This window comes from Brassica napus, chromosome C1, assembly GCF_020379485.1.
Source record: "Brassica napus cultivar Da-Ae chromosome C1, Da-Ae, whole genome shotgun sequence".
NCBI lineage: Eukaryota > Viridiplantae > Streptophyta > Magnoliopsida > Brassicales > Brassicaceae > Brassica > Brassica napus.
In genome coordinates this window covers 28,025,676-28,051,075 of record NC_063444.1, presented here as the reverse complement: position 1 = coordinate 28,051,075, position 25,400 = coordinate 28,025,676, and the positions used below count along the sequence as shown (strand labels likewise).

General features: G+C 39.3%; 1 protein-coding gene and 1 long non-coding RNA gene across 5 annotated transcripts; both read left to right on the top strand.

Annotated features, from left to right (window-relative positions):
* The first annotated feature begins 1,642 nt into the window (after positions 1 to 1,642).
* Positions 1,643 to 5,391, top strand: LOC106374624. Of its 3 annotated transcripts, none has more exons than XR_001275000.3 (6): positions 1,645 to 3,539; positions 3,803 to 3,884; positions 3,968 to 4,507; positions 4,601 to 4,750; positions 4,842 to 4,914; positions 5,016 to 5,391. It is a non-coding gene; the product is annotated as an uncharacterized LOC106374624 (long non-coding RNA). The 3 variants fall into 3 exon arrangements; XR_001275001.3 differs by having other exon boundaries at positions 1,656 to 3,539; positions 3,968 to 4,060; XR_002655256.2 differs by having other exon boundaries at positions 1,643 to 3,539; positions 3,968 to 4,750.
* A 2,979-nt stretch (positions 5,392 to 8,370) lies between these two features.
* LOC106376427 (DDT domain-containing protein PTM) lies at positions 8,371 to 15,058 on the top strand. 2 transcript variants are annotated; one of them, XM_013816507.3, is made up of 10 exons: positions 8,371 to 8,581; positions 8,670 to 9,583; positions 9,994 to 10,680; positions 10,886 to 11,804; positions 12,021 to 12,300; positions 12,391 to 12,515; positions 12,605 to 13,071; positions 13,172 to 13,200; positions 13,470 to 13,946; positions 14,041 to 15,058. In XM_013816507.3, the coding sequence occupies exons 2-10, from the start codon at positions 8,787 to 8,789 to the stop codon at positions 14,883 to 14,885; spliced, it is 4,626 nt and encodes a 1,541-aa protein (XP_013671961.2). In that variant the 5' UTR covers positions 8,371 to 8,581; positions 8,670 to 8,786; the 3' UTR covers positions 14,886 to 15,058. The 2 variants fall into 2 exon arrangements, with proteins under 2 accessions (XP_013671961.2, XP_013671962.2); XM_013816508.3 differs by having other exon boundaries at positions 8,433 to 9,583.
* Positions 15,059 to 25,400: the final 10,342 nt, after the last annotated feature.

The following is a 25,400-nucleotide window of genomic DNA, read 5'->3' as shown; positions in this document are numbered from 1 at the left end:
TGTTATGACATCATCGAAAGCATGTGCAGCGCGTTTCTATGGTCGGGCTCTCCCACACAAACTCACAAAGCTAAAGTCAGTTGGGAGGATCTCAGTTTGCCTAAGGAGGAAGGTGGTCTGGGTGTGAGGAAGTTCAAGGACACAGCTAGAGCCTTTGCTCTTAAACTCATTTGGAGACTTTTCACAAAACTGGATTCACTATGGGTAAGTTGGGTTACACATTACTTGCTCAGGTATAATTCCTTTTGGGATGTGAGAGGAGAACAAAATGGATCTTGGATATGGAGGAAACTCCTGAAACTAAGAGATTTGGCCTATGAGTTTGTTAGATTTGATATCAGGGATGGTATCAATACTTACTTCTGGGTTGACAATTGGCTTGGAATTGGGAAGTTGATTAATATTACAGGAGCGGTTGGCACCACATATCTGGGTATATCACGCCATGCCAAAGTCAGTGACGCAGCGAGGGGCAATACGTGGAACATAAGAGGAAGTAGGAGTCGGCGGTACCGGGAGGTTCATAACCGGATCTTAGCTGCGGATCCTCCCTCCCCTGGTACAGGTACCGATATTATATTATGGAAGCATGGGGTTGATGATTACAGGACCACGTTTTCAGCAGCCAGGACTTGGGATCAACTACGGGAAAGGAAAAGTAACGTTGAGTGGTGTAAAGTCGTATGGTTCGCACAGGGGGTTCCGAGATTCTCCTTCATAACATGGCTGTCAATAAGGAACAGGTTATCGACGGGAGATCGTATGCGAACATGGGGTATTACTCAGGTTTGTGGCTTTTGTGGAGAGAGAAATGAATCAAGAGATCACCTGTTCTTCGCCTGCCCATACTCTTACACGATATGGGAATCTTTGGCAAGACCACTTGTAGGGCGGAACATCAACCCAGATTGGGAATGGACGGTCAATCGGATACGAACTTTGGGAGGAAAAAGCCTAGACTCAATCCTCGCAAGGATGCTTTTCCAGACAACTGTGTACTACATCTGGAAGGAAAGGAATTCAAGGCGTCACCAGCAACGAGAGACTCAAACTGATCAATTAAGAAGATTCATAGACAAGGCGGTTCGAAACCGCATCTGCTCTTTGCGATACACTCATGGCCACAAATTGGAGGGGTTACTAAGAAGATGGTTTCAAGTTAATCTTTAGTATTCGGTGTGTTTCTCGTTTGGACCTATGACATTTAACACCTTTTTAATCGTTTGTAAAATATCAAATATTGATCAATAAATTTCAAATTTCATCAAAAAAAAAGTTCCACTAGCCTAGTGGTAAAAGACCTTGCCGTTTGACCAAACAACCTGGGTTCGAATCCAGGTGTCTACATATTTTTAATTTCAAATCATGTAAAACGACGTCGTTTCATCTCATTTGAAAACGACGTCGTTTCACTTAACGCCAACAATAAACGACGTCAAATATTTCTGTTAAATTTGTTGAGGGCGTGCTAAATTGGCAAGTCAGCGAAAACATTGTTAATTAATTCTAAAGTCAATGAAAGTTTGGTGTTTTTTTGGTCAGCCCTAAAGTTGGTTTTTCTCTTCTTATGACATGTGGAAGGGAGTTTATTGACATGTGTCCTCATGTTTTTTTTAAAATCCTTCTTCATTTAAATTATTGCAATTTGCTCCATCAATTTCTAATCATGTACTATCTAATCTTTCTCATATTTATTGGTCCCTAAAATTCAAGAAATAAATAAAAGAATATAAATATATTTTAAATATTTAATTTATTCACAATTCAAAATAGCATAAACTTTCACCATTTTATTATTTACTAATTTTTATTATTTCATTTACAAATTATATATTTATTTCACTATTAATATCATAAGATAATCAAATTAAGAATAAGAAACTAGAGCATCAACGCAAATAACCAAGAAAGCGGGACAAAGAAAGAATAATAATCGAAAGGCCAAAGCCACCAAGAAGCAGGATGATATATGACTAAAGCACTGGAATCACAACCAGTAGCTAAAAGGTAAGAAACATCTCACAAACTAAACAAAAACATACAAGATGGCCATGCAAGTGCAAAACCACAAAGCTCTGGATAGAAGGGACCAAAGCTCCAAGAGACTAACTCCGCACACCTATACCAAGAGAAATATAGAAAGAAAAGAAACAACTTGAGAGAGGGAGAATGAAAGACAACCACTGAGAAATCAGAGACTAAACTTGAGACCATAAATAACCTTCGAAGCCCACATAGCATACACGAACGAAAACATTATCCAAACCTGAAGTGGAAAACATGGTGAAAGGGAGAGCCACCAGAGATGCGATGAAAGCTGCAAAGAGATGCGAGAATAGAGAGGGAAAGGGAGACGAAATGAAATCAGCAAACTATGGAGCCGTCCTCGAGATATAAAAGAGAACATATAAATCAGAACACCGAAAAATAGATCTTGAAAACCAAGACGAACAAAGACATTATTGACGGTAAGCCAACAACGATGAATACAACATCAAAGACGACTAAACTCTGGCCCAACCAAAGAGACGCAGTTCCAAACATCAGCTGAAATCTAAGGAAGAAGAGGACCTGTCAATATTGACTGGAACAGCCTACAATGCCGTGAGAATCAACCGAACAACTGAAAACTCATAAACCTGATCTACAACAAATACCATATAATCTCACATGTGAAGAAGGCAATGAAGAATAAGAGATAGAGGTGAATCTTTTTCCGGTGATGGTGAGAACTATCGCACACCAGAAAGGTAACAAAATACATAGACGGTGACAGCTCAAGGTCAAAATATGGGGAGAGGGCATAAAACATAGTTATAATTTTCAAAAAAATAAAATAAAATAAAATACAATTTTGACGCTGAAACCGTTAATCTTATAATCAACAAATGCGTAGATACAAAGTTATTAAAATTCAATATTCTTTTACGTTAGAGGCTCACTTCACTACTAACAAGTACTATACAAACAAAAACAAATTATTTAAAAAAACAAACATAAAATATATTAATATATCACCTACTACTACAAAACACACTAAAAATACCAAGTAATGCTCTTAACAAATAAAAACGACAACAAACTTACATTATCCAAAAAATCATGCTCTTAGCAATAATAAAACAATATTCCGCGCGAAGCGCGGACATCCCCCTAGTATCTAATACAATAAAGTTAGCTTTTTTTTTCTCCATATGGGGAAAAATGCCACGTGTCCATCTATAATTTCCGTAAACTAGACTTTTAATATGAGCATTTTATTATTTCTGTCGAAATGCGAGCCCAATATCTCATTTAAACAAAAAAAACCTAACTAAATAACTCCTTTCACTTTGTATGTCGTTTCGATCACGGGATTCATGGCCATTCCGATTCCTTTCCCATGCGAGCCAGCTGAGCAATAACTCAATTTCTGTGAGCTCATGGTTGGCCGATGTAGAAATTTCTTTGTGACAAGGCTCCTTCGGTTCTGGGAAGCTTGCAATGTCAAGAAAGGTGGAGAGTTGATGGGTATTGATCTGGTCCTGCTTGATAGAAAGGTAACTAATACATTATTGTTTCTCAATTTTGATTCCTATATTATTTGATGTCGTATTTTGTGACTGAAACTCTGTTTTGGTACTGTTTTGATTCAAATGATTTGTTGCCCATTATCCATTTTCTTTGTCTATGATCTTACTATGCTACTTCTTTCTCAGGGGGTTTCTACTGGTTGCCATTTTTGTTGTACTTATTGTACTTTATCTCTTGATTCTGTAGAGGTCTGAAAATGTATCATATGTTACTTTATATTTGTTCGTAGTAAACTCTGATCCATGGCATTGCAAGTTGCAATTCGATTCATTGAGAAGGCAAAGCTCCATGAACTCCAGTTACCTGCAGCGGTAAGGGTTTCTCGGTCAGATATGTTTGCGATATTTGTTAATTTGGTTTCATTTTCACCACCCTAACGTTTAGCTTTCCACAGGGTTCAGCGAAACAGAGAGGGTTCGTCCTCAAGAAGATATAATCATTGATAGTGTCAGAACTGAATCCTTATGTGCTCAACTTCCCACCACAGGTAAGACTCTAAGTTAGCCCCTTCCATTAAATAAAACGCTTCTCATGACTCTTGAAGAAGCCAAGAGCAGAGAACTGGAAGCTGCACATTTGCTTCTTCTTTCAACCTCAAGAAAGCTATCTTCTTTTGAATACATTGACCTGTTTTGTGTTTTTGGGATGCATTTTCCTGAGTCATTCTTTGAATCCAAGCTGCGAGCCCATGTCTTTACTACTTTGTTTAGCTTTTTTTTTCTCAGCCAGCTTTTGATGTTTATTTTGAGCTTTCCAGCGAAAATATGTCGTAAAGTTCTCTCCCTTTTGCCAAATCAAATTTAATGAAGGTCTTTTAAATACTCCAAAGCAATCAACGCTTTGAATATTTACTTTCTTAAAGTGATTAAGAATAGTTAATTCCTACTTTGTTTAGTTTGGTTCTACTGACTTTCAGAGCACAAACCAGCTTCAGGTACTAGAAATGTATTAAATCTGAATTAGTTGCATTTAGAATTCTAATCTTTGTTTATAATGCTTTGTCTTAATCTTTCTTTTTAACCTGTAGGACAACTATCAAGCTTTCATATTGAAACCACTCAATCTAAATAACCGAGGCAAAGAGCTTTGTCCATAATCAGGGCATAAGGAATGATGTCATTGGGAGACTTAAATCCTACAATCATGATTGGATCAGTGGTTTCCGAGTTGGATTAAGGTATATTCATGTCTCCTCTCTTTTGCTTTTACAAAAAAAATGTTACTGGTTGAGAGAGATGAGGTTGATCTTCATTTATGAAAAAATCTAGGATTCAGGCACCATATTCTTTGCATCCGCGGTTCACGTTATTACTTATGGAGAACATTTGGAGAGAGATACTGGTACATGAGATTGAACTTTTAACTCCCTTACTAACTTTCCTGTTAATGATAGTAACATAGAACTGTAAACTTGTGTTTTGTTTCTTTTGCAACTTGTCCAGATGGGAAGATCGCAACAGTTCAAACTTTAGTGTTGACATTGTGTGAAAGCCAGCCATCGTTGATTTTGGTTTTGCAGAGCCTACTATTACAATGCACACCTTTATGCTCAAATTTTCCAAGGACAGACAGGATTTAATATCAAAATTAAGCATTATCATCACAATCGTTGCTAAAAACTCACTAAAGTATGATTTCCCATGCAAATTTAAGATTTGCTCCATTTCTCTTTTCTTTAAGGTTTGTCTGCATTGTGGTGAGAGCGATGAATAAGTGTATGACTAGATCTTGACCCGCACGGGTGCTGGATTTAACTTGCGGATGTAAATTTATAAACCATTGATTTTATAAAATGTCCATTTATATTTTTATGTTTTCTAAAATATATTTAGAGTAGAATATATTATATTATAATATAGATGTTTGATAATAATTTTTTATCTGTACGTAATATTATATTTATAATTTTATAACTTGATCCAATTTGATGTAATTGTAATATTCACATATTAACTTATTGATTTTTTTTTATTTATTTATTTAAAAATGATTTAATTTTTATAGTAGTTTTTTATGAATTATTATTAATTTTATGATATTTGGTTTTCTTGAAAATTGTATTGTAGCAGATTAATATATACTATATATTACAGTTTGTGTTTTTATTTTCAGCAAAAAGAAATAACAATCATTGTAATTAATTTAATTTTTGATTTTAAGTGAAGTGGCAAATTTGTAAATAAGAAAGAAATGCAATGGCTAAATGCATCAATAGAAAGAAATATTTAATATGCTATCCGTGTTTTCAAACAATTCTCATTTAATCTGCTATCCAAGTTTCCAAACCACAAAATCTGTAAATGAGAAAGAAATACAGTGACTAAATATGTAAATAAAACAAAATATCTAATCTGCTATCCTTGTTTCCAAACAACTTTCATTTAATCTACTATCTAAGTTTCAAACAGTACCAAAAGGTACTTCAGTTTTAATAATATAGATGTTTTCATTTGTATAAGTAAACATTGGGTGAAAACGTGAATGTTTGGAGCTTCTAAAAGTATCACTTTTAATATGTATTGTTCTATCCTTTTTAGCAAGCTATGCCGATATAATTTTTCATGTGTAGCGTTTTCAGGTATTTTGGTCGAATTGGCTAAAATACAAAACACTGCATTTTGAATATTTATGGAGAAAATATTTCGATAGATATGTTCAGAAGGTATGTTAAGATCATATGTATTAATCAATAGTGCACATTGTTAAATGAAAATGTCAAGCGTTTCTAATGGAAGTTTTATAGAGTTTGTGATGATTAGTTTTCTATATTCATACAGTTTATGCAAATTATTTTAAAACGGGTGAACTAAAATCTTATTAATGGTTCTTCGTTGTATTTTTCCTATTTTTTTTCTTTAATAAAATGGTTCTTCATTGTATTTATTCATATTTTGTTTCTTCAATCTCCATACATAATATTGAATATCGCATGAAAATCATAATATTTAACTCACTAATTTCAACGCATCATTGCTATAATAGACTCATCGATCTTTGTTATAGACTTATAGTAGACTAATATCGAACAGTCACATAACTACACCACATAAATATACTTACTCGAGGAGGAAAAACAAAGCTGCTGAGGTGGCAAGTGTTGGTCAAGAAGTCAATGCAGAAGAGTTGAAGAAATAAGCACAGAGAGGAAGACACGTGATAGAAGAAGAGTTATAACAAAAAGTATAAATAGTCTTTAGATATTTTGTATGAGATTCATGAATAGAATTACAATGTGTTGATTTTAGCATATGAGCTAGGTCCTTGCTCACATGAGAGCAAGAGAGCCAATCGTATGAAATTATCTCTGGTGTTGTAATCGATTCTTCTAATCAGCAATAAAGAATGTATTGAGTGGAGATCCTATCTTCCTACTTAACATTATTATAGATATCAAATTCTTGAACTATAACCCCACATTATCTCTATTAGTTCGCATAAAGTTTATCCACGCTTACATATAGTGTTTCTTTCTTATGATTCAAGCTGCTAACTTATGATTGTTTTGCCATCAAATTTAAGATGTGTTCATAATGTTTTTCTTATTTACACCCCGCCCGTAGGGCGGGTTTGACCCTAGTATACCATATTACCCCTCCTTCCCGGTTAATATGTGCACAAACTTCTTCTTCTTCACTTACCTACCATCATCACTTCTTCCAAACACTATCATTTTTTTTGTAAAAAAAGTATCAATCATTTTGGGTCTTTATCCATCACCGTAGCAATTATCATCGTTGCTCTTATTTATTAACCAATTTTCCTTAAAAAACTACCATTTCCTTGATATCAATCACCACTTCTTCCGTTGTAACCACCACCACTCGTCTGCCACTCGTCTGTACTGTAAGTTTCCGGTTGTATATGTTATTTGAATAATATGTATTATACTATTTCTTTGTTACTATTCTATTTTAGTAATGCTTCATATTATGTATTATGTGCATATTTTGATATTTGGATTATGGTTTATATTTCTTTTTAGGGTTTAGGGATTAGTGTTTTGGGTTTAGTTTATGGAAGGTTTAGAATGACGTTGGGTTAAGCATTATCTCTTCTCTACAATCATAGACATTTCAAAATTTTAATAATATGTACTATGTTATTTCTTTTGTTACTATTTTATTTTGATAATGCTTCATATTGTGTACTATGTGCATATTTTGATATTTGGGTTATGGTTTATATATTTTTTTAGGATTTAGTGATTATTGTTTTGGATTTAGTTTATAGAACATTTAGGTTGGCGTTGGGTTAAACATTACCTCATTCTCTGCAATCATAGACATTTCAAAATTTGAACAATATGTACTATGCTATTCGTTTGTTGCTATTCTATTTTGATAATGTTTCATATTATGTACTATTTACATATTTTGATATTTGAATTAGAGTTTATATTTCTTTTTAGTGTTTAGTAATCACTGTTTAGGGTTTAGTTTTGTTAATTTTAGACAAACATAGTATATTAATATATTTAATCATTTTATAGTTTCACTAATATGAACTATATCATTTAGCACATTATATTCTATTTATATACTACCACTATAATCACTATCATCGTGGATGTTATAACGACCACCAATCTAACAACACTTTTTATTTAAATGACATATACTGGTAACTTATATAGAGGAAAGATATAACCGGAAGAAAATAGAACAAATGATATCAAATTTAATTATATCAAATCATACGATATACTTAATTTTGTCTCCAAAATTGGCTATTTCACCAATAAGCACAGAGAAAATGATAAACCAAATTGGTAAAAGAAAGAAAAAACCAACGGGTCAGGGCCCAATAACCCGATTACCGAGTGGAACTCGCCATGTAAAATCTTGTTTTTTTGGCCATTGTGCGTAAGATTAGGGCTCATCGTTTCTGTGTGTGCTTCTCTCTATCTCTTAGAATCGTCACATCCCTCGAAGTACATCGTTAATGGCGGTTCTCGGACTCTAGCAAGCTTTCATCAATCATTCTCCATTCTTTATCAATCCTTCACTTGGTAAAGCAAAATCTCAAAGGCTATGTCAGGTCTTCTTAATGGTTCACGTTTCTAGATTCATCTCTTTCTATCTCTCTCCGGTGTGCAGGAATCTCTTGGATCTTAGATTCGGTTTTGATTTCGGCGTTTGCGGTTCTGATTTGGGTGCGGCGTGACGTTGATTCAAATCTAAGGAAGTCGATTTGGGATTAGGTTAGGTTGTGTTATGGAGGCGAAGGTTCCTCGACCAAGGGGGAGACCGAGGAAACGCCAGAAACTAGAGGTTGATAATCGAACGCCTAATGCGAAATTGAACAATCGAGGGAAGAAGCAGGTTTTGGAAGTGGAGCCGGCTGTGCCGATATCTCTTCTGGGTCGTTATGTGCTGAAAGATTTCGGTAAAGATGGAGCTTTTCTAGGGAAGATAGTGTCTTACGAGACTGGTTTATACAGAGTGGAATACGAAGATGGTGATTTTGAGGATATGGAAAGTGGTGATCTTCGTCCTTTTCTTATTGAGGATAGTAGTTTGGAAGATGAGCTATGCCTTCGAAGGAGTAAGCTAGATAAACTCATTGTGAAGAAGGAGGTGAAAAAGAAAAAAAATCACCCGGAGAACAAAGGGGCCGGGCTACCATATCATGTGAATGGAGTCAAGGCAACTTCCGAGGCAGAATGTGAAGATGGTGATTCAGAATCCTCTGATTGTGAAGACAAGAGAGGTTCAGTTTTTGAAAATGATGCTCCTGTTCTTCTGCCTGTTGATTTACCACCTTCATCAGGAACAGTTGGTATCCCAGAGGATGCTGTGGTACATCTCTTTTCTGTATACGGGTTCTTAAGGTCGTTCAGTTTTCAGCTGTATATCTGCCCATTTGAACTGGATGATTTTGTGGGAGCGTTGAAATTCTCAGGACCAAATTCTTTGTTGGATTCTGTTCATGTCGCCTTGATGCGGGCATTGAAGGGTCATCTTGAGAGGCTCTCCGCAGACGAGTCTGACCTGGCTTCAAAATGCTTGAAGTAAGTGCAAATAGATTTTATAGCTTTGGTATAAATTTCCCTTATTTTGAAAGTTTCTGTTTTACCTTCTGGATATTCATAGCTAATGTTTTGCTGGTTTCATTGTGTAAAAATCATCTTACGAATAACATATTAGGTTATTGGGTATCTTAACTACAAGGAATCTAGATATTTGCATATTGTTTAAATTAGTTTTTCACCTCAAGCTTAAGAATTGTGTTTATCATTTAATGCCTATTCACCCAAATCTCTTATAGCTGTTAGTAGGAAGTTTTTTTTGGCGGTGGTTATAAAGGAAGGAAGGGACTTGCACTTTTCTACCAGTGCAAATGGATGAAAGAGCTTGTTGTAGGATACCCACCTGTTTAGTTGATAGCATTTCACAAATTTTGTTGCTTTGCCGTCTGCAGGTGCATTGATTGGAGCTTGCTCGATGTGCTAACTTGGCCTGTTTATTTGGTTCAATACTTAACTGCAATGGCGCATGCAAGTGGGCCTCAGTGGAATTGGTTTTACAAATTTGTCCTGGAAATGGAGTATTATTCTTTACCCGTTGGGATGAAATTGAAGATCCTGCAAATTCTTTGTGATGACATCTTTGATGTGGTAGATCTAAGAAGCGAAATAGATGCCCGTGAAGAATCTGAAATTGGATTTGATCCTGACAGAATTGCCACCAATCTTCCTGAAAGCAGACCAAGACGGGTCCACCCCAGATTCTCTAAAACCTCAGCTTGCATGGAGAAAGGGGCAATAGATATGGTCCCAATAAAGCATGGGATAAGCTCAGCAAACGCGTCTAAAAATTTAGGTTCAAATGAAGTTAACTCAGATATGGATGAAAACAGCGATGAATGTAGGATTTGTGGAATGGATGGGACTTTGCTTTGTTGTGATGGATGTCCTTTAGCATATCACTCAAGATGCATTGGTGTGGTGAAAATGTATATACCAGACGGGCCATGGTTTTGTCCAGAGTGCTCTATCAACAAAAAGGGGCCGAAGATTGCTCATGGAACCTCACTTAGAGGAGCTGTACAGTTTGGAATGGATCCTCATGGGCGGCTCTTCTTGGGTACTTGCAATCACTTGCTGGTGTATGTTTTCGATGCCTTATATGTTTTATGCATTTAATTGGAGTTAAAGAGCTGATCTTTCAATTATATGCCCCTGCTAGCGTTGGTATTTAGGATTGACTAGTTTCTAGACATATTTGCCAACCTTTTGTCCCGGCAAGAGGCTAGAACACTTAAATTACTTTAATTTTCTTGCTCTGACACTGATGTTTATCTTAAATCACAGGCTTAACGTATCTGTCAATGGAGATACAGCTGTAAAGTACTACTGCGTCAATGACTTATCAAAAGTTGTACGAGTGCTTTTATCAGCATCAAGCCATGCGCTAGAATATCTGGATATTTGCAAAGCGATCGCCCAATACTGGGAACTTCCGGAAGGTATTATTTTCTCTTTGAGAGAAAGAGATATTGGTTTAGATGAGGCAAAGGATAAAGTGGACGCCAAGGTCACAGAGATCAAGTCCGATGGTGCAAATATTTCCAGTAGAAACGACGTCCAAACTGTGTTTGACCTACCGACATCTGCTTTGAGTAATACTCGAAATGGTGTTATAGAAGGTTTAAGTGGAATGCATGAGAAGAAATTGGCTGCTGGTGTTACATACTCCGGCTTGTTATTTAAACCCCAAGCGTACAATAATCATTACACAAACGGGGAGTTGGCTGTATCGGCTGCTGCCACTTTGGCTGATCTAACATCAGAGGAAGCCCATGAACCTGATCTTCGCAAGTACAGTACTGCCAAGAAAGCTGCATCAAATAACATCTTAGTGCAGATGAAAGCATTTTCATTAGTAGCTTCACGTTTCTTCTGGCCAAGTCCTGATAAAAAGGAAATTACCAGAGAGAGGTGTGGTTGGTGTCATTCTTGCAAACTCACATCTGCAAGCAAGAGAGGATGCATGTTAAATGCAGCTGTATCGGGTGCCACTAAGGGTGCTATGAAGATCTTCAGTGGACTTTTTCCTCTAAGGAATGGGGATGGAGTGCTTTCAAGTATTGCAGCATATGCTCTATATCTAGAGGAAAGCTTGCGTGGTCTGACTGCCGGCCCATTTCTCAGTGAAACTCTCAGAAAACAGTGGCGTAAGCAGGTAGAGGAAGCCTCAACATGCAAAGCCGTAAAAGCACTCCTACTTGAAGTGAGTAGTTCTTTATAATAATTTTCTTGGTTAATACACTTCTTATGTACTCTCCTTTTTGTTTCTTAAAACATTGGAACACTCTTGGTCTATTCTTCTCTAGATTAAATCTGATAGTCGACACTATATTATGATATACTAATGGTATTTTTGGTTGTCTCATCGAATTTATCTTGTTCTCAACATCTCAATGTGGGTTGTTTATCTTGGTTGCAGCTTGAGGAAAATATTTGCAGTATTGCTCTGTCAACCGATTGGTTTAAACTGATGGACGATTGGTTATTAGAACTCTCTATGTTCCCAAGTGCCCCGCTTACTGTTGTGGTTGCACAGAAACGTGGACCTGGTAGGAGGAGGCAAAGGAACCTCGCTGAAGTTACAGCTGAAGGTTCTGAAGATGATAGCTTTACTTGGTGGAGAGGAGGGAAGTTATCAAAAGTTATACTTTCGAAAGCAGTTTTGTCACAGTCAGCAATAAGGAAAGCAGCTTGTCAAGGTATACTTGTTTGTTTAATTTTCCGATTGCGCCACCACATTGAAAATCCTAATTTATTCCACTAAATTATTATTCTTTGTTTCTTATTAGGCGGTTCTAAAAAGATATCTGGATTTAGTTATGGTGATGCTTCTTACATCCCTAAGAGAATTAGACGGTCTATTTGGAAAGCTGCAGTTGAAAGTAGCAAGAACATATCTCAGCTTGCTCTTCAGGTTTGTGTCTGTCTATATTTTATGGTTTCTGTTGTAGTTTGTGTTTTCCGTTGTTGCGTTTCTGAGATTCAGTCAAATTTTTGGGCCAGGTAAGGTATCTGGATATGAGTATAAGGTGGAGTGAACTTGTACGGCCAGAGCAAAATCTCCAGGATGTCAAAGGCCTAGAGACAGATGCCAACGTTTTTAGAAATGCTCGAATATGTGACAAAAAGATTAGTGATACCAAGGTTAGCTACGGAGTTTTCTTTGGAAATCAAAAGCATCTGCCATCACGAGTCATGAAGAACATAATCGAGGTCGAGAAAACCCAAGATGGAAATGAAAAGTATTGGTTTCAGGAAGCACGTGTTCCCTTATACCTGATCAAAGAATTTGAAGAGAGCTTGCATAGAGTACCAATGCCACCAACCAAGAAGCCATCAAATAAATTATCGAAGCTGCAGAAAAAGCAGCTGAAAGCTTCCCGCACTGACTTATTTTCATATATAGCCTCAAGGAGGGACAACATGGAGAAGTGTTCTTGTGCGTCATGTTATCATGATGTTCTGTTGCGGTAATCTTTTGTTTTCTTTACCTCGAAGGATTGTTTTACACTGTCACTTTAATTGTGTATCTCACTAATTTTCTCTTCCCACTATGTGACATGTTGGCAGGGATACAACAACATGCAGTTCCTGCCAAGGTACAAAACCTCCCTCTTACTCTTTCTAGTTTTGCATTTAGTATGGTAACTAGAAATGCAAGTTGCTGGTATCTGACTTGCTAACCTGATGACTGTTTCTTTAGTTCAAGAAGAAACACTAAGTGCTATACTTGATTAGAGTTTAGATCAAGAATAAAAGTTTGATCACATGTTTGGCAAAGCTTTCTTGGGACTGTAAATTTCTGTTGTATAATTTCATTATGAGTCCGTTTGTACTGAAGTGTGGATTGTCATGTCTTTTTTTTCAGGATTTTGTCACAATGAGTGCACTTGGAAATCGCAACACACAAATGGAAAAGTTGAAGTTGTAGTCACCTGCAAAAAGTGCCATCTTGCAAAAACTCGTCTTCCAACAAATATCAATCACAGACAACCGACAACACCCCAGCTCACGATCACCGGACGACATCAAAGTATAGTCACTCCAGTCATTAAGATTAAGCCTCCTAGTCAACAGTTATCATCCCAGAAAACACAGGAGAAGCCTTCTGGAATCAAACAAGTCGCTCCTGCTTCCGCTGTTGCATCCAATAGTAAACCGAAGACATTGTCCTGTGGAATCATGTGGAGGAAAAAGAACTTGGAGGACACAGGCGTTGATTTCAGGAAACAAAACATTCTCTTGGCTGGAAGATCAGATAAACCCAGTCTGGAACCGGTTTGTGGGCTCTGCCAGAAGCCGTACAATCCTGGGTTGACGTATATTCACTGTACAAAATGCGAAAGTAAGCAGAATCATTTACTCAGTACACATCTTTTTCCAAGTTCTTATTTCTTGAATGCCTTTTCATATCAATTTATCTGAATCTTCAAATGCAGAGTGGTTCCACACTGAAGCTGTTAAGCTGGAGGAGTCACAAATTCCTGAAGTGGTTGGGTTCAAGTGTTGCAAATGTCGTCGTATACGACAACCTGAATGCCCTTACATCGATCCAAAACTCAGAGAACAGAAGGAGATCAAAAGATTAGTCTTCAAGAACCAGAAACAAAGGCAAGGAAACTCCGGTTTGGATTCTGATTCGGAAAGAATGTCAGAACAACAAGACTCGAAACCTTCTACTCCTATGCCTGCTACTCCTATGTTTCCACCTATGGACGCTTTTTTCCCCGAGGATGATCCGCTTCTGGTATCAGTTTCCAAAGTTGAACAAATCACACCAACTAATTACGATCTTGAGTGGAACACGGGTGCTTCTGCACCTGGACCTGGGCCTCAGAAGCTACCAGTGAGAAGACAAGCGAAACGGGAGGACTGTAATGCCGAGCCACAGCCTATGGCGAAACCCGAAGAAGCCGAGCAAGCTTTGCCTGTTGTCTCGGACTGGGATGCGTCTGGCGAGCTACTATTCGACTACGAGGACATGGAATTTGAACCTCAGACCTATTTCTCATTGACCGAGTTGCTAACAGCCGATGATAGCAATGGTCAGGGTGAGATCAATGGAGATAAGGATGTTCCAGTAATTAACCCTCAAGGAGAAACAACAGAAGAAGAATATGAAGAGATGGGGCCATGTCAGAGATGTTTGCAGATTGAGCCAGTGCCTGATCTGTTCTGCACGGTCTGTGGATTGTTAATACATTCTCACTGCTCTCCATGGGAGGAACCATTGTCCTTCCCCGGAACTAGCTGGAGCTGTGGTCAGTGCCGTGAGTGGCAGTAGCAGTTGCTGGACTCTGGCTTTGTGGGGATCTCTTCCGCCAAATGGACTTGCGAAATTCTTTGTTTTTCCTTGACACAATGATTCGTTTCCTCAGTTGGCTTATTATGGCGGATGAGCTTGTAATTTCTTTATGGGTTTTTCGTGGTATATATAATGGATACGTGTTTTCTTCATATATTTGTGTTGTGTCATGGGTTTTCGACGACATCGACGTGCATAGCTTCATAAGAGTGGAGTCCTTGTTTTCTGCTATGTACGAATTTCTTTTCCTGAAGTCAGTTCGACCTGGACAGCGCTTTTTTAAAAACGCCTGCAAGGTTCATGCAGTAAAGAAATGCCAAGGAAAAAAAAGAACAGAAAATTGTCAAAATGGAACAAAAAACATGTTATAAAAGTAATGGGAAAGTTTATTTTTATTCATAACATAGATGTTCCTTATATAGGAGATTACACCGTCATAGATAAATGAAAATATTACAAATCATAGTCTCTTGATTATGAGCCATCCACAATCTGGTTCATAATACTACCCCTTGGATGCCATAACCATTTAGAGCTTGTAATGTGCTTTAATGTTGCCTCATTAAAACTTTATCATGAAAACCCAATTGAGACAAAACCATGGTGAAGGAAAAATAGTACAACACACATTACTCCCCCTGATTTGGACATTAATGAAGGTCCCTTGGACCTCTCCAATTTTCTGCAATCCGTGGGTGATAAAGATCTTGGGCAGAATATGCTTCGTCCTCGAACATGATAGTTGGTTCTTCTTTACCATCGGCCATGCCACAATCTGATCGAACATATTGAGTCATCGACCTCAAATACACACACACGAAATCTTGGATGATGTTCTGTGATATGCGTGTACCACCATGTGTAAAACATAACCTTTCTGAAAACAAATCAACAAAATCAAATAACCTCTCTTTGGGCTGGTTAGTATAAAATAAACCAAAATCAAAGGCTTCTTCATCGTCCTTCTTATGGACCAATCAGATCAGTGTCTAAAACAAGACTTCTGCATTGTCCATCTCAGGACTAAATGGATTTCTTTATCGTCCACCTTTGGACTGAATGGATCAGTGTCCAAAACAAGTGATCTCACGCCCATGTACTAGATAATGAGTGAAACTGGTCCATATTAAATCTCTTGAGTACCATTTTCTGTATATACTATTTGATGCACAAGGATTTCATTGTTAATGTACTCAAGATGTAATCCCAAACAAAACTTTGTTTTCCAAGATCTGTCATCTCAAACTCTTTCTTGAGATATTCAACTGTTTGGAAAATTGTATCTAGAGGTTCCTAGGATATTCAGATCATATACTTTGATGATTATCAGTATTGTTCTCGAGAACTTGCTGTACTTTCAGCTCAATACCCTCTAGTACTTTCATAATCCAGTGGACCATATAAATATGCAGTCACTACATCAACTTGCTGCAAGTCTAATTTTCTCTCTTATATAACCATACTTATGAGAAATCTAAAAGTAGTTGCATCCACCACATGAGAGTATGTCTCCTCATAATCTATTACTGGTCTTTGTGAGAATCCTTGTGCAACATCAGCTTTATATCTCACGATTTCTATTCCTCACAAGACCCATTTATATCCACTGGTTTTAACATCATAAGGCATCTTAATCATATGGCCAAATACACATTTCTTCATTAAACTATTTAACCCCACGTTTCCATTCAATCCAATCCGTTCTACGAGTGCACACTCTTATATTGACGTGGATTCATGATCCTCGCTTATATTCATAAATTCAAGTGCTACCTTGTATGCAAATAAATCATCTTATGTCGACATTCCTTATTGGTTCCATTATGTTTCAGACATGATATAATCGATTGAGATTCATTATTATCAGGAACTTTAATACTTTGCAGCTTGGCGTTCCAAGCTACATTGTTTGGTACCTGTACCTTAGAGCCGGCCGGCCTTATCTCCATGTCTGGGATGGTTTCCTTAGTAACCTTGGATTTGGATTTTGATTATCATTCTCTGTACCTTTCTTTTGTTTCCGAGGATTCTTATCTTTTGGAACCTATTTGGTCTACCACGTTTCATACGTTGTCTAGACTCTGTAGCAACTTGACTGTGTCTCTTCTTGGACATCAAATTCGTTTGTGCTTTACAAGCTGGTTTATATATGACTTAGTCATTCTTTTTCAGATCAGCAAATGTGTCTGGCATTTGATTAGCTAGCTTTGTAAATGTATAATCTTTGGACGTCTATTTCACATTCTTTAGTCCGAGGATCTTGCCAAGACATTGATGGTTGATTCCATTCTATTTCTTTTACCATTCTTTTACCAGCTTTATTATTTTTCTCCTCTTGGTCTTAAAATAATCCGTGTACCTGGCCTCAAATATAATCACCCATAGTTGGTTCAAGGTACTTTATTATTGTGGGAGAATAATATCCAACATATATCCCCATCCTCCTTTTGAGGTCCCATCTTAGTTCTGTGTGGTGGAGCAACTAGTACATAGACAACACATCCAAATGTATTATGATGGGGTATGTCTGTCTCTTGACCCGTTAATAATTGTGATAGGGGATATCTATGCTCACTAAATGGCCTGATGCGTATTAACTTAGGTGCATGTAAATTTTCTGTGGCCCAAGCTGTGAATGAGAGTTTTGACCTTATAAGTTATGGTCTATCAATCAGCTATTTGCGTTTTAAAAGATTTCGGCCAAGCCGTTCTTGGTATGGACATGTATCACAGAATTGTCCACACTTACCCCCATGGACATACCATAATCATTTAAACGTTTGGGACATGTATTTATGAAAAAGGGGCTCGTAGCCGTTTTACTGGTGATGGCCTAATGAGTTTCCCTTGTGTACATGCTACACACGTGAGATTCTTTGGGATAACTCTTCTTATCTTATAATGTGTGCCTTTTGAATATCAATTTTCGCATCATGTTTGGACCAGGATGGACAATCCGGTCGAGCCATAAAGTGTATATTTTCGCAGGCTTTTAGCCTCTATCATACTGATCTATGCATAGTCTAGGTCAGTAGAGAATGCATTATAGTCTTTAGGACTTATTATGGCATTGGGCGATTTTATACATATATCTGAAGGAACTCTTTGTTTCCTTCGCCCATTGTTTCAATATGGAAACCATTCATTCTTATATCTTTAAAACTCAATAGGCTGCTCTTGCTCTTAGAGCTGGGTGAATATAAGGCATCACTGATTTCTAGATGCATACCCTTAGGCAATAATATATTAGCCTAGCCATAGTCTTCTTTCAGACTGGTGATACCTGCTTTAGTACTTATATTGGCGTTTTTCAGTGTACTCATATAGAAAAATCATTAATTCATTTAATCTAAGCAGACAATGTAATAGAAATAAATTCAAGGTGATAAAACAAAGCAAGTATAAAAGCAAAACAAACACAAAAGTCGAAATCAACATTATTCTTTTACGTAATCAGAAGTTTCATATTCCGTAGGATCATCTCTTTCATGATCAAAATCATCTTTATCATCTTTATATACCAAGTGGACTTCAGTATTCTTGCCTTTCAGACTCTCTTGATAGATGTCACAAAGATGTTTGGGAGTCCTACATATCTTAGCCCAATGGTTCCCCATTCCACATCTATGGCACACTGATTTGGTCGAGCTTTGTGGTTTAAAGGATATACCACTGTCTCTGCCTCGACCATGGTATCAAATTAGGTTGATACCCATGGCCTTTTCCATAGTGGTTCCCACGGCCAAATGTGTTATAATGGCCATGGCCAAGTCCTTTCCACCCTCCACGGCCATGACCGTGTGGTCTATCATTCTGGACGTGGTTACCTTTTTTTCTTTTCTTCTGCAGCTTTATTGGTATCAGGTAATGGGGTTAATCCAGGAAGTCTCAATTCACTGTTTCTCATTAGTAATCCATTATTTTGCCCAGCTAGCAATACACTCATCCACAGACTTATAGTCCTGGATTCTGGGATTCCTCCAATCAAATAGGGCATTTGGTAATAACACCGTTCTTTGGTGATCATATCTCGATTTTTAACTCTATCCAAAGGTCTAGAGGATTCTCTATAGTCAGATACTGATCTTTGAGACTCTTAATAAGATGATGGCTAATAATTAATATTGCCCTGTATCAATCTTTCTCATTTGGCATTATTGCATTTTGTGATTCATTCACCAAATCCTTTGACTTTAGGATAAACTCAGTATCCAGTGCCCATTTCAAATAATTATCTCCTGAGAGATTTAGAGCAGCAAAATCCAAATTGATTTTCGACATCTCAAATCATATATCAATCAATTTTAGATCTCATAAAATATTTAACATACGGCCATAACTAAGACATGCTATGAAGTCAATACATTTCTAATAAGCCAACAAGTCACACGGCCAAAGGTGATATAATGCAATAAGGCCACAAGGCCAAAGTGATATATGATGCATAATAAGTCACACAGATTTATCAAGCAAGGGTATCGACCAAACAAGCAATTCCTATATGTTTTCATGCGGCCATATGGTTATAATGCAAACCTAGCATACTGATTCTATATGTATAGGAGTGAAATTATGGAACCTCAATTTAAAACAATCAGATCATATGCAAAGGTGATAATAATCAGATCATGCGCATAACATAAACATGTTGGTTAGGATGATATATGATGCAAACTGGCCACACGGCCAAGTAGATATGATGCACTCAATCTTAGCAATCGGATTCTATATGTGCAAGGGTAATATTAAAACATTCAATCAAGGTTTAGCAATTAATCAATCAGTTTCAGGTATGAGATTTAGCTAGACTAACAATCAGATTCAATTAGGTTTTATCAAGACTAGCAATTGGATCAATAATCAAAAATAATCAAACGGATTCAAGCATTACAAAATTTAGGGTTTCGATCCAAAAATAGGGTTTCAATCATGAAAAACCAAAACAATCAGTTTCAAGGCTGATTCTATCAATTTTTTTTTTATGGGCAAACACACACACATTCATTCATCATAAAGAGTTTACACCCCATTAGAGGGGGTTGAGTTCAGCAATGACAAGGCTGACTTTGCAACAGAGTCAGCCAGCCCATTACTTAAATGTGGAACAAACGAAAAGGATACTACATCAAAAGAAGAACTAAAGTGATAGATGTCGAACAAAATTCCGAACAAAGCTGGCAATGATCCTCTTTCCTTTAGAAATTTCACCAAGGTAAGAGAGTCTGACAGTATCATCAGGGATTTGATGTTCAACGAGGCGGCATACATAACCGCCGAACGGATGGCGAGGGCCTCAGCCATTAACGCCGACGAAACAAGTCTGCGGGAATCGCATATCGGGTCTATCTTCTTTCGCGGGTACCAACCAGAGAAGACTCCTCCCACACCACAGTTCTTTGTACGCGCATCCCAGGCGCCATCAACGTTACAGATTACAGTGGTTGGCAGTGCAGTAGGGGTTCTGATCGTACCGGATCGAGAAGGAAGTGCAACTGGTTCATTAGGCGGGATAGCAGTATGATCTTGAGCTTGTTGCCATTCCTTAGCGTCTGCAATAGACTTCTGAATGATTCCATAGCGGAAAATGTCCTGTTCTCGAAACAGAGCTTGTTCCTAGCCTTCCACAGGTTCCATAGGATCCACGGCCACAGAGGTACATACAGTCCGACCGGGGGAAGAACCTTTAGCATCATCCCATTTGAGATTAGGGAAACCATGGAGGGTAGCAGGTTAGAAGGTCGTGACACAAGTGGGGCTAAGTCCCAAACTTGGTTTGCAAGGTGACAGTGTAAGAAAACATGGAGATCATCTTCAGCCGCATTACACGTCTTGCAGTGGAAAGCGGGAACTCCTCTAGACGTCAAGTTTGAGCTAACCGGGATAGCTTTTTTCACCACCTTCCATAAAAAGTCCTTGATCTTTGGGGATGTTTTAACATTCCAAATATGCTTGAGCCAATCAAAGGTAGTCGGGGAGGCTTCATCAAAAGATAATTTTAATCCAACTCCATACCCCGTCTTTGTGGTATATTCACCAGATTTGTCTAGCAGCCACGCAATGCAGTCTTGGGAAGGCGCAGAACTTGTAACAATGCTGAGGATGTGTTCTTCATACTGAGGTAAGTACTGCTGAATTTTATCTCTGTCCCAAGTATTTGAAATAGGGCAAAGCAGGTCGCTGACTAACAGAGAAGCGTCCATTTTGTTTGGCGGCCCTATAGGGATCGTTGGGGATGAGCATGAAAGCCAAGGGTCCGTCCATACTCGGATGTTGTCTCCACTGCCCACTATCCACCCAAGACCTTTGCGCAGGATCTCTCTTCCAGCTAAGATCCCGCGCCATCCATGTGACATACTCGCCGGCGGTTTGCTTTCAAGGAAGGAGGAGTATCGAGAGTACTTACCCAAAAGTACTTGGGCTACTAGGGAGTCTGGTTGCTTGATCAGTCGCCAGCCTATCTTGGCGAGAAGGGCGTCATTGAAGGTCTCTATATCTCGGAAACCCAGCCCGCCTGCGAACTTAGGTTAAGTGAGAGTGTTCCAAGCTACCCAGCACATTTTCCGCTTTTCCGGATTTGCATCCCACCAGAATCTCGTGAGAAGGGGTTGAATTTGTTTGCATAGGGACACAGGTAGTTTGAAGCAAGACATAGTGTATGCCGGCATAGACGTAAGAACTGCTTTCAGAAGTACCTGTTTACCTGCACCAGAAAGGAAGCGGGTTGTCCAGCTGAGTGTCTTTTGCTTGATCCGATCCAGGATGGACGCAAAAATATCCCGCTTCTTCCTCCCAAAGTTCTCGGGAAGACCGAGATACTTTCCGATACCACCTTCAGCTTCAATTTGGAGGGTAGTTTTCACCTGTGTCTTGGCTTCTATGGGAGTTCTCGCCGAAAAAGAGATAGACGAATTAGCAAAATAAATGCATTGTCCCGACAGTTCCTCATAATCTCGAAGTATCTTTAGTAGAGCGGCCACGCTGGATGAACTGGAGCGACAGAAGAACATAGTATCGTCGGCAAACAGCAAATGATTTACCGACGGACAGCCACGTGCCACTCGAATGCCGGGAAGTGATCCATCTATCTGGGCTTTCTCACACAAAGAGGAGAGTACCTCAGTGCACAGTATAAATAGATAGGGCAAGAGCGGATCTCCTTGCCGTATACCACGGGATGGAGTGACAGAACCCATTGGAGAGCCATTGACGAGGAATGAATACGAGACAGATTCAACGCAGCTCATGATCCAAGAGACCCAGGTCGGATCAAAACCCAACTGGGATAAGACAGCTTGGAGAAAGCCCCACTCGATCCTGTCATACGCCTTGCTCATATCTGTTTTCACCGCCATAGAGCAATACTTTTTAGCCTCGGACGTTCGAAGATAGTGGAGGGTTTCGTGGGTAATCAGCACATTATCCCCTATTGCCCTCCCTGCAACGAAAGCTGATTGGGATTTAGAGATCAGGCCTGGGAGAAGGGGTTTCAGCCTGCGCGTCAAGATCTTCGCAATAATCTTGTAATGGGTGTTACACAAAGCTATGGGCCGATATTCTGAAACTTTCCTGGCTCCCGTAATTTTCGGAATTAACCGAACATGTGTCTCGTTTTGTTGGGGTTGGAGTTCACCCGTGAGGAAGAACTGTCTAATGTCGCTGCACACATCAGGCCCAATGATGTGCCAGTATGCATGATAGAACTTTGCAGAGAAACCATCCGGTCCCGGAGCCTTTCCACGGTTAATAGAGAGGGCTGCTGACTTTATCTCTGAATCACTCGGTATACTAATCAGTTGTTGGTTCATATCAGGAGTAACCTTCCTTGGGAGGATGCTAGTTAACTTGCTGAAGTCCGAGTTACCATTTGAAGTGAAGATGTTGTTGAAGTAACTGGTTATAACCGCGCAAATTTGATCCTCCTCGTACACCTCGTTATCGTTTTCATCCTCTAAGACCGAGAGAGTGTTAATTAATCTTCGTTGGCGGGTTGCAGCATGGAAAAACCCGGTATTTCTATCTCCACTCTTGAGCCACTGGATTCTGCTACGTTGTTGCCAAAAGAGTTCCTCCTCTTTATATGCTGTGAGAAGAGAGTTGGTAATTGCTTTGATATCCTCATTGTTGGGGGAGGTAGCCGATAAAGCTACTTCTAAAGCATCCTGATATTGACTTATAAGCACATTATTCTTCTGGTTTTGGTCCTTGGCCCATTGGATGATCTTCCGGCGACAGGCATTAAGTTTCGAGATAACTGAGTCAAGAGGGTAGTGATGCCATGCTTCCTGAATGACCGTCTCTACTTCTTGGTTCTCTGTGAGGGTTCGATTGAATCGAAACGTCCCACGTTTTCTGCCTCTAGTCTTGTTAAAATAAGTTATAAGTGGCCGATGATCAGATCCTTCAAACCGTAAGTAACAACATCTTCCCATTGGGAACGTTTCATTCCAAGCACAATTTACCATAGTTCGGTCAAGCCTTGAACTTACAAAATGAGTATATCTAGTTCCCCGCAAAGACAAGTGATTACCCGAGTGTTTTAAATCCCATAGCCCATGTTCAGATACAAACGACCGTAAGGCTACAAAAGATCCTTCCCACCGAAGTGGCCCTCCTGTTTTCTCTGCATTGTTGAGGATGTCGTTGAAAGCGCCGGTAATTAGCCAAGAGGAGTCTTTTCCCTGACCAACATCCGCGAGTTTAGACCAGAAGGAGCTTCGGTTCGCCATTGCAGGTGCACCGTAGATAAAAGAGATGAAGGTAGTAACTCCCTTGTGTGTGACTTGTGTGTCAATAATGTTAGGGGAAGTCTCAAGTATGCTCAGATCGACTCCATCTTTCCAAAATAGGGACAAACCACCAGAAAGTCCAATTGGCGGGACTGAGGAGTAATGCGGAAACTGTAGAGATTGCAATTTACTCTGCACATAATCATCATCGTGTTTTGTTTCCATGAGAAACATGATATCCGGAGAAATATCTTTGCAGATCTCCTTCACTCGCCGAACTGTCAGGGGGTTTCCCAGCCCCTCTGTTCGTCTCCTCTGCTGTGACCTCGTAGTAGTAGTACTCCTAGGTATGACACCTGAGCGGGCCTTATTACAAGGCAAAGTGTAGTCCTTATCCAAGCATAACTTCCTGCAGGGGGGGGGGGGGTTTGAAGATTTAGAGGCAACGGTTTTCCTGAGCTTCAACGCTTGCATAGGACTTCTAGCAACACGCTTCTTTATAGGTGTTCCGGCCACTCTGCGTTTCCCCGCCGCCTTACTCATTGCCAGAGGGATAGTAATGTTAACATTTTCCACTTCCGTAAGTGGTTCTTGCAGTCTGAGCGAGGCTGGAACACGTGGGACTGAAGAGCTTCCTCCGACGTCCCCTAGAGCATGATAGGTGTTTCGCTGAGTGGCGACCTTTCTTGCTGACGTGTCTTGTGAGATATGGTGGCCAGCTCTCGAGGAGGAATTTAAAAGAGGGGGGGGGGGGTGTCTGAGGTCAGGCTCTGCGATCCTTTCCAGGGCTGAGCGACGTTCCCTGGAGGTAGACAGGGTTCTTTCAGAGCTAGGTTCATTTGGAAGGTCCATCCGTTCTCGTATAGGACGCGATGGGGGAGTGTGAGAGGATTGGGAGTCATTTGCCTTTGAGGTATAGCCCACCGAAAGATCCCGAATAGGATGAGGCTCTCTGGAGCTGACAATTTTACCGCTCGATAGCTCCCTAGTATGATCCATCCTCTGAGGATGCGACATGTCTCTACGAGTGGAGAGAGGATCCATACGGTCCTGTTGGGCAGAGGAAGGTCCCTCTCTTCTCTGGGTACGAGATGAGGTATCATGTGCATACTTAATCTCATTTGCACGTCGACCTCTATCTTCATAATTGTGTGCCTGGTTTGACCGCGAAGCAGGTTGGTAGCGAGTGTAACCTCTTCTATCATCATGTCTTTTCTTCTCAATCTCGATACGATGTAAAGCAATTCGCTGCGTAATCCCTAACTTCCTGTTCTTTGGAGGGAGTTGGTGGCGTGGCCTGTGTGGGCAGTCCACTTCCTCATGGAGGAGGGAAAAGCATGTGAAGCAGTGTTTCTCGAGTTTCAGGTATTCAAACTCCACCGTAATTACCTCATCAGAAGGTAGGTGGACCTCCAGGTTCATAGTGAGTGGGTTGAGTCCATTCATATCAACCCTTACTCTCGCATCTTCCGCATTTTTCCCTGAGACTGACCCAATTTCTTTACCAATGATATCTAATGTTTGGTCATCCCAGAAGTGGAGTGGTAAATCGTGTACTCTTAACCAGAAGGAGATGCTCGATGGAAAGGATTCCTGAACAACTGGTTCCCATCGTTGGATTAGTAACATCCATTTCTTGTAGTGGTAGGGTCCTTTGCTGAGGACAGACACTAGATCAGCTTCAGATTCAAAGCGGAGTTGGAATTTCTCCGGGCCTAGGTCTCTGCCACTCACTCTGCCTTCAAGATTCCAAACCTGTGGCAAGAAG